General features: G+C 32.9%; 1 protein-coding gene across 2 annotated transcripts in view; it reads left to right on the forward strand.

Annotated features, from left to right (window-relative positions):
* Positions 1–10,726, forward strand: part of LOC106462425 (F-box/WD repeat-containing protein 7-like) — a 103,846-nt gene that overhangs the window by 68,280 nt on the left and 24,840 nt on the right. For both annotated transcript variants that reach the window (XM_022389696.1, XM_013922351.2), the window contains 2 exons: positions 2,065–2,251; positions 7,061–7,195. In XM_022389696.1, the coding sequence (XP_022245404.1) occupies positions 2,065–2,251; positions 7,061–7,195 (322 nt within the window). The remainder of the gene's footprint in view (positions 1–2,064; positions 2,252–7,060; positions 7,196–10,726) is intronic.

The following is a 10,726-nucleotide window of genomic DNA, read 5'->3' on the forward strand; positions in this document are numbered from 1 at the left end:
TATATAGGACACAAGCAGATTTTGACATCAAATTTTGGGGTAAAAAAGTGCATCTTGTACACCGAAAAATACAGTAAGTGATGAAGTTTTAAGCAACTCCTTTTTGCCATGTCAAACACATAGTTATTGAAGTTAATCAAGAGAAAGGAAAATGTGAGATGTGCTAACAGGATACACATATAGCAGTAGAAACATCACAACTGTTGGAACAATATAAATGCTTTAATGAGAGTAAGCTATTTTTTGGGGAATAAAAAGTAACAATACAGGCAAATTATTTAAAATATTAGTATTAAAACAAATGATAATTTTCAAAAGTTTTTGAGATTTATGAAATTGACATATATTACATTATCCATATTTCTGTCTTTAGCTATGTTGTGTCATATTTAATATTTTTGACTGTTACAACACTTGTAACTAACTGACAAAAACAAAGTTAGTGAAATCACTTTTTTATATATAATATACTCAGAAAACTTCAGCAGAATTATTGCAATATTGATTGTTTTTAATATTTTATGTGTGACTCATATTTCAAATGACCCTGTAATTAAACTCATGTTTGTTAATCCATTAGTGTCTCTAGAAATTTTTCATATCTTTTCCTTAGATGCTTTGAGTAATTTGTACTGACTTGAGTCGTTTGTACTGATATGGTACTTTCTAGTGTACTTTTCACACTTTATTGAATATTGTTTCTTTGATTAAAAAAAAGTTAGAAAATAATAGTACAATAGAATATACACTTCACAAATTACATAGCTTCTAAACTAATCTTGTAAAGAATTTTGTATTAAAACTGAATAAATGCATTCAATAAAATTTGCTTGTGTTTGCTGACCTTTCTAAGTTAGTTTTTCTTTACAAAAATAAGTAAAATTCTTAATGAATGTAGCACATGAGAAATTTGTTGTTTTTGTTAATATAATTACATGGTCATGATGAAAGGTCAACTAGAAAATCATTTAGAAACATGTGTACTTAATTCAAAATAATGTTTTCTTAATATACTTAAAAAGCAAAATTAAATTGAAGTGAAAGACAATCTAAAGGAAGGTAGGAAATATTTACAGATTTTTTTGTCACTCTTTGTGTTAGTATTGTTTTGCTTGTACAGAGGTAAGCACAATATATTAAAACTATTTTGGAGCCTCATTGGCACTGTCCATGTTGCCACATCTAGTGATGCTCTGTTTGACAATTCGACATCTTGACAATAGCCATGCAGCATAGTTTCCACATAAAAAGTATCTGTTGTAAGGCATTCTTGTCCTGAGCACACTTATCCTCCCTACAAACTTTCCATAATTCATTTAGTGTATGACAGTTTCCAAAGCCTATTTTTCTAGTGACTTGACTAGTTTACCTTCATATGGATAGATAGCATGAATATCCATTTCATTCCCTAGCTGTTTAAGGTATACTATATTTTAGGTGTGTCACTTTATCCAGATGGGATCTTTCTTGATTATGTTGCATACTGATGCCTGAGACACATGGATGGATTTTGCCCCTGACCATTCTTTGTTTTCATAGATTCATACCTCTTTCAAGATGCCACATACTGTTTACCATGATTGGGGTATGACTTGTTGCAGGTCTCTTTCTGAATGGCGCTTTTACTAAAATTTGATATGTATTTCTTTATTTTCCAGTGTCATTAAGTACAAGAGATATTCCCTTCTCGGAAATTCTAAATTCCCAATCTAAACACATTTCTGTAGTCTCAGTGTGTGAATATTTTGCATTGAAAAGGACTGTGACATACGTTTCCAAAAAGAAATAAGTTTTCAGTGGTATCACACTACCTACACAATCTCAAAGTGTAGTTCTGTTACATATCATTCCACCCTAACTTTGTCAGCTGTGATTTCCTGGTGACTTAGAATAATTTTAATATAACATACTCAAGTTTCTGTACCACATACTAGTTGCATTACATGTGAGAATATGCTTTTACTATGTTGATGAGTTTTTCTAAATGTTAGTTAAAACACTATCATTTGTTTTTGTGATTCCAAGAATATGTTAAAATTTGTTTATATTGTCCATTAACAACAGCAATTCCACAACGCTAAGCAATGGTGCTGACATCTCTCAAGACAGTGGGATCCTGGAGGCTGAAATGGAAAATGAAGAAGCTCCAGTGTCTTCAGCACCAGAGAAACGCACTACCCTTATGAAGAAACGATTAACCACAAGAGTGAACCCTCCAGCTGAGCTCCCCACTTGGCTTGCTACCTTTCAGGTATGTACATTGTGTGTGTGTGTGTGTGTGTGTGTGTGTGTGTATATATATATATATATATATATATATATATCTTTTACAATTATCTGTATTACATCACAGGCATACAGGTGATTACTAAGCTTTTCACAGCCCTGATAAGATAGTTATGTAAAACATACAACATTTTCATTTAGATGTGTGCAACAAGAAATACATGATTGCACCAGCAAAACTACAACAAAAGTATGAATGTTAATACTAGAAATAAATGGCCTTATAACATCAAAAAATGTTGTTTTTATTTAATTAGAAACTCAATGTTCACTAAAACACAAACCGGCACTGACAGTACAAAGCTTCAAATGTCTTTTTCTCACCACTTTCCTGTATTCCCTTTCCTCCCTCCACCTTTTGTCTGAGACACTTCATTATGCCCCAAGGTGTTGTACGTTTCTTACTGAAGACCTTGACTGAAGTTGCATGACTTCAGTCCTCATTATCTTCCCCAGTTTTTCTTGTTTCTCAACCTTACCCTTTTGCTCCTGTTCCTTGTCTGAATCAGTCTATTCCTAACATTCCAGGCCTTCCTTTTTTTTCTCACCTTCCTGCTAACCTACATCTGATTCATTGCTCTTTTTGTCAGTGACTATCCTTTCATATCTGGCTCTGTGATTACCCATCTCATCCTCTTCACCTGCAGTTGGTCTCATTTTCTGCTGACAGCATTTTTTATTTTCTCCCCCACTTCTCTTCAATTCTCTTCCCTCTGACCCAGTCTATGGTCTTTTTAATCCTCTTCACCTGCAGTTGGTCTCATTTTCTGCTCACTGCTTGACTCTTTCCATTTCTTTTTCTCCTCCTGACCCAGTCTACAGTCTGTTTCATTTGGTCAGAGGTTGGCCATGGTCGATGTGTTGAACACCTTCCCACACATCCTTATTGATCGTCCTCAATATGTTTGTATTCCATCTATCAGATTCACAACGTTCAACTCTATATGATGACATGATTTCAGACAATTGGATGCAGAATTTGCACTTACTTCACATCAGCATGCTTGAACTCCTTGCTGCTCATCAGGCATATTCCCATTTCCTGCCCCTTCTGATGGATCAATTGGTCAGGATTCACTCTGACGTTTCTTACTCCCTTTCTAGAACTTACTCTTTTGGGCTCATTTACATCAATTTGAAGCTACTTACTTTGAGGCAGAATGCCTCTCATCTGAACTGCATTCATTCCATGGATTGGTCTATTTCCCCAGATCTTAACACTTTCAATATGACCGACCACGTGACCTTTTTATACTCGTTTAAAGTCTTTATAGATGTGAAGTATTTTCAATAAAATAAAGCTTTCTCTATGAATATATTGAGTATTTCTTTTGAATAGTAAATTGGACAAAAGAATTTTCATGTTAAAATTAAAAATACTTTTCCTCATCTCAAAAATATCAAACTCTCTTTGTGTAATCCCTACAACCCCCTAAATGCTGTTCAAACGTTTTTTTTTCAGTAAAACTTTATAGTTTATCTCTTATTTTCTCAACCTTATCTCAAAATGGGGTTGGTCAAAATGATCAACCTCATAACCACCAAAAAGTATCAAAATAAACCTAAATTAACCTTTTTTTTTCTTTCTAGAATGACTTCAAATTGTAACATGAAACTACATTCGTTTATCCTAAGTAGCTCTAAGTTCATAATATTGTACATCTATTTATAATTAAATTTTATTGTTTATTCCCCTTTGAACTGTGTCTAACTACCATCTGTGCCATTATATGTTGTAAATCACTCGGGGAAAGTTCAGCTCACGTTATGCTATCGAATTACATCACCCATGAGCTTCTCACATGCGTGCTTCGTGAACCATTTTAATTATGTTATTATTATTACTTATTTTAAGTAATCTAGTGTTAAATAACTTAAAAAGATGCGCATTTTTAGATTTTAGTTACTTTTATAATAATAAATAAAGAATAAATGTGGAAAACAAGAAATAAAGTACTTTCCTAATCTTTTTTCTTGCTGTCAGTTTTTGAAGAGAGTTAACCCTAATTTTTTATACTATAGATAGTAATGCACATAATAATTATTTAATTAAATAATGCACAAAAGAATATAAACTAATAACATGTAAAAAGTAGACAAATTCACTTATGTCTCAAAATTTTTAACTATGCAACAAGAGTCTGATTTTCTATTTGATAGCTCTGTAACCAAACAGAAGTGAAGACTATAAAAATTATGGTTTACTGAATAATAATGATTTTATGGGGAGGGTAATTTACATTTAATTTTGTACATTTTCGAGGGGTGATGGATAAAATAGGGATGGTGACATGCTAAGACAAAATGTCACATGGGTCACACTAGTGGAAATTCAGGAATTTGTTTTTTATATTCCCTTGTAGAATTACGAACTTAAAACTTGTATACTATTAAAATATGGATTATTAGCTAAGATTTATGCTATTCTAGTTGGTATAACATAAACAAAAAGTAGTATAATAAAATTTTAAATGTAAGACACTAAAACCTTGTGTCATGTGCAGTAAAGGATACCCGAGGTGATAGGGTTAAATGCCTTTGCCATTTGACTCATCTCCAATATTCCTTTCTTATGGTCCCTTGATCCTCATCTTTTGGCTCTTGCTGTCAAAGCTCTCAGCTAGGACTGGTGTTGTCTTTTTTGATAAGCTATCCTCTTTGGTATCTCCGTTGGATCCTCTGTATGTGATGCTCCTTCTCTAGTATTACTATAGTGCTTCTTTGACTAACTCAACCTTCATTTCCTGTGCGTCTTCACTTTCCATCAAAATCCTCCCCTTCCTCTACCCCTATGTTCCTTTCCTCTTGCTTCAACCTTACACTTCCTTTTCATCAAGGAATGTTATCCCTCCATCTTCATTTTTAAAATCCTTTGATCCTTTTGCTTTGTCTGTCTATCAAAGACAGTGGCAGTCTTTCATTGTTTATCCATCCACCACTCCTTTTCTCCTGACAGTCCTACTGTGCTCCATCTTTCTGCCTTTATTTTTTGGCTGACTGTTCAGCCATGGTTTGTTAATCTCCATCATAGCTCATTATCATGTGGCATTATCCACTGCATTTCACCTTTCCTGTTTTATTCCCTTGTCATTTCCACTCCTTTCTTCACTGTCTTCCTTGCCCAACTTCCATGCCTTCTTGGGTCTGTAATGTGGTTTAGCATGCTATCATAGGTGCCCTATTCCAACCATTGACTTCTTATTCTTTGTATCACTTTCTCACATCTTATCTCTTCCTTCTCCTTGTGTCACCATTGTTTGGTCATCTATGCTGTAATATTTCTTGCACCTTCTTCCACCACACTTACATACTCATTTACCTGGACCAGTCTTCCTTTTTCAGACTTCTGCCACTTGGAAGGTTAACAGTTCTTCCTTCCTGTCTCCCTTTGTTATATCTCTCACCTCTGTGATCATTTATACCCAAATCAGCTCCTATGTCCTGTTAAATGTTGGTTATCAAGGACTTCTCCTTTTTGGGGGTCACCACCATCGTCTATTCCTACCTCTCTCCTTCTACCTTTAGTCAATGAATCCATTGAATCTTCTGGTTGGTATATTTCTCTCTTGGTGTAAATGCTTGCAAACTATTTCATATTTCTTTGAATTTAATAGTTCATTTCCTCATTCTTATGCTCACCATCTTCCCTGGTCCTATGATGAGACCCTCCAGGTGGGCATTTGGATGACTACCCACATGTTTGTCACACCTCCTCTTCACAATCTGACTGTTGCATCTCTCACAGGATTTTGACTTCCATTGGTTGCCATACTTCCATCTCCCGCTATCTTTGAAATTGGTACATATGTTTCCATTTTCATTTCTCTCTCTTTCCATTGTGAAGGATCCCATCAGTTGGCTGGTGTTGCATCCTGGGATATGCTTGTTTCTCAAAACCTACATCGAGCCAGCATAATGAAAAGTGCTTAAACCAACTGCCCTGGCTCTACCAGTGCCCACTGTGAAATTGGGTGTTTTGCAAGACCACTTGAGGTATGCTCTTGGTATAATATGTTACTCAATTGTCCGATCCAGACTATACCAATTCCATGGACTATCTTGGAAAAAGTCAGCACTAAAGAAATGATTGCTCACTTCTTTGACTCGTTCTTGAGGTCACACATTACACTGTCTCCAGTAACAGACCTTTCTGGCTGGTGGTCCATTAGGGATCCAGGCAATTTTTTGATTACCCTCTACATCCCCCCCCTCCTCAAAGTGGAGGACATGTTACCCTTGCCACATACTAGTTTGTAGCCCCTTGAGTGGTGTACCATAGAGAATCTTCACACTGTCAGTGTAGTGCAGGTCACCCCTTACAAACATGACACATAACTAATATGCCCTCCTTCTGCAGCCAAAGCATGTTGAGCACACTATATCCTGATCAAGCCTCAACCACACTACACATAATGGTTTTTTTTGGTCAAAATTTATTCAAGGTACATAGAAAGCATGGGATTTATTTGCAGTAAACTTAATTGACTCAAATGAATAAATATTGTATTTTTTTTGTTTATTGAGAAATGCAAATTAAAATCAAGGAAGTACTTTAAAATATTGATTTAAAGGTAAAGAAATTGTAAGATTGAATTATATTTTAGAATGCTAGAAAATGATCACCTTTTTGTATTTTTTAGTATTTAATGCATAAATTTCTAAAAGTGATGAGATTTCTGGTCTAGGGGGACCTTGGATATCGGATAATAAATAGCTATCCAAAATTTAATATATGTTTGCATGTTCTTATAACAAAACTATGGTTCTTTTTTAGACATGGAGCAATGCAGAAAGACTACTTGCTATAGACCAGTTAATAGAAACCTGTGAACCAGTACAGGTTCGACATATGATGGAGGTGATTGAGCCACAGTTTCAGAGAGATTTTATTTCATTGCTTCCAAAAGAGGTTTGTTACTGGGTTTTAATTTCATAAATACTTTTTAATACTTTTCTGAATTCACCAAGATATGTAATTTGTTTTTCATTTTATTATGAAACTATACTGATTACATGAATTAATTAAAAGTTTCTAAAACAATTATAAACATTAATATGAAGGATGTTTCTTTGCATCCAGCATATCTTTTAGCAAAATTAAAATTGTCCTTTTCCTCTTGATACCAGAGTGACCATTAAATTATTCTTTCAGTTACCATAATATTACTAAAGTGCCTTCTCTGATAAAGGCTAACCCCACTGACACAGGTCAAAAGCCATGTCATTGCACTTTTGACTCACATTCAAAATTTTATTGAAGTACTATTTTATGAATGTATGTCAGTAAGTTTGGTATCAAATTGTAGATTATAATTCAAATTTATTATTATACATTAGTTAATTTCTTGATTTAAAAATAAATATTAAAAAAAGTCCCAAGTATCAATATTTGTGTGTCACGTGGTATGTTGAATGCAGTTTCTTATGAATTAGATACTCAAGCTACTGACATTAACTAAAGAACAATAAGATAAGAACCTTCTATCTTTTCTATTTTCTGAGATATTAATATATTTATTGAATCAACCCAAGTGGCCCACCCACCTCTTCAATTTTTGAAAATACTTTCTCATATACACCTGCTTTGCCCAGTGACGCATGTTTAACCAATCAAAAGCTCAGAATGTCCCCTATTAGCTTTCTCAGTCTTTTTGAAGTATTTGTGCAGCAAACTCTTTTCATGTAAGATTTCAAGTGGTAAGGTAAGACATTAGCAAGCTCAAAATTTGGTGTTTTTTAGAACTAAATCAGCTTAGTTACTAAGCTTGATAAATTATAATGGAATTCTGTGGTATTTGTACAGCAATTTATGATTTTTCATTATTTCAAAATGTATATATATAAAACCAAAAAAAATTATTTCACATACTCCACATGTAAAATTTGATAAGGCTTACCAATCTACGGCAAGCAGCAAACGAGTACAGAGTTCATAGCTAAAAGAGATAATAATTGTTTGCTATACATTATTATTTAGTGTTCTATGTTTTAAGGAAAGTAAGTTTAAGAACTTATTTGTAAATAGTAATAATATAATGTATTATAACTGAAATGTGGCTGTATTTAACAAAATACTGGTCTACTAAAACAGCCAAGACAGGTCACTGTGTAAAGGCCAGTTTTATATTCATGGATACTGTAACATGAATGAATGTGTGCCACGTCATTGCAACTTCTGTAATGTTAACCAGGCACAGCTGGAAGGTCAATATAAAGAAAATAATAAATATAAATAGATGTATAATTTTATTAGGCTTAAGCTATTTAGTCTAAACACTTGTGTTATAATTTGTAGTCACTCTAGAAGGAAAAAAGCATAACCTATATTTATTTCCTAACTTTTATGATGGTTATGAGGTTGGTCAAATTGAACAAACCCATACAGAGATACGATAATGAAAATAATAGATAAAATATAGTTTTTTCTTAAGAAATGTTTGATAACTATCTGGATGCTATAAAGGTTTCACGTGTGAAATTTAAAAAAATTTTAATGCATAAAAGTATTTTTAATCTTAAAATGAAAATTCTTTGCATGTTGGAAAGGCAACATGTGGAAAGAAAAAAAAGACATGAGAAAAACATTGCTTAACAGATCTTAAGACTTAATACAAAAATCTGATATTTTGCATATGAAAGTCTTGTAGTGTTTACTAATAACATGCAAAATTTTGCTTACTAATTTAAAATCTATAGCATGAAAACTAAAAGCACAAAATAGTTACAAGGCTGGTCTCTGGGACCAAGCTTGTGCTGAGAGAGTTAAGATTTATACATTTTCAAAAAAATATAGGGGTTTCAAATGCTACACTTCTGTAGTTGAATGCTCTAACTTCCAAAAGCAAAATACGAATGACAAGGTATTAGTAATTTTGATATAACGAGTTTTGGAAAAATTAAAATTAAAAATTTTGAAACATAGAATGTTTTACTGACATAGTGTTTGTTTGTATTTTTGGAAAAATTCAAATTAACTCTCAGCATGGGCTCAGTCCCTGAGACCAACCTCCTAACCATTTTGTGCTTGTTGTAGGTTTCATGCTGTAACTTTTAAACTAGTAAGTGTATGTTAATGAAATTTGGCACATTATCAGTAAACATTACAATTTTGATATTTTGTGTATGAAAGCGGCATGAGAAAAACATTGCTTAACAAACTTTAAGACTTAATAAAAAAAATTTTTTCTTTTCACATGTTGCCTGTCCAACATGCAAAGTAATTTTAATTTTAAGATTAAAAATTATTTTATGCATTAGAAAATTTTAATATTCACATACAAAATCTTTATAGCATCCAGATAGTTATACAATGTTTCTTCCAAAAAAAACTACATTTTATCTGTTATTTTCACTAACGAATCTCTGTACGGGTTCGATAGACTTGACCTATTTCGTAACCACTATAAAAAAATTGGGAAATAAATATAAATGATGCCTTTTTCATTGTAGAATGACTACAAGTTATAATACGAAGACATATATATTTAGACTAAATAGCTTAAACCTCATAACATTATACATTTATATATATTTATTATTCTTATTATATTGACCTTTCATCCATGCCTGGCTAACAATACAGAAGTTACAATGATGTGGCACATGTGCACTCATGTTACTATATACTATATAATATATAAAACTGACCTTTAGTCTTTACAAAGTGACCTGTCTTGGCTGTGTTTTAGTAGACTAGTATTTTGTAAAATAGTCACATTTCAATTATTATACATTATTAATATTTACAAATAAGTTCTTAAACTTATTTTTCGTAAAACATAGAACAGTAAATAAAGAAGTAAAGCAAAAAATACTCTCTTCTAGTTACGACTTTTGTACTCGGTTGGTGTTTGTCAGCTTGCTAAGCCTTAAGAAATTTCGCATGTGGAGGATGTGAAACGAAAACATTTTTTTAGGTTTTATATATATATATACAGTTGAATAACCAAAAAATTATAAATTACTATATCAGTACCATAGAATTCCACTATAATTCATCAAGCTTAGTAACTAAGCTGTATTTTGGTCTAAAAAAATATGAAATTTTGAGCAGACAAGACTCAACCGACCTTCTTGAAGTCTTGTTTCAAAACGAGGAGATGATGTCTTAACATTTGAAAATGGCTGAGAAAGCCACTAGGGGGACATTCTGAGCTTTTGATTAGTTATTCACATGTCATATACAGAAGTTAGTGTATATAACGGAGCATTTACAATAATGGAAAGAGGTGAGTGGGGCCGCTGTGTTCGATTCAGTACATGAGCAATATCTCAGCAAATAGAAAAGATAGGAGGTTCTTATTTTATATTCTAGCTTGTCAATATTGGTAATTTGAGTTCCTAGTTTGTACGGAACTGTGTATTTAGTATTTTAACATCACCAACATCCAATTGACACAGTGCTGCATTCAACGTACTATGTGACACACAAAAATCGATG

This window comes from Limulus polyphemus, unplaced genomic scaffold (assembly GCF_000517525.1).
Source record: "Limulus polyphemus unplaced genomic scaffold, Limulus_polyphemus-2.1.2 Scaffold1163, whole genome shotgun sequence".
NCBI classification, from domain to species: Eukaryota; Metazoa; Arthropoda; class Merostomata; order Xiphosura; family Limulidae; genus Limulus; species Limulus polyphemus.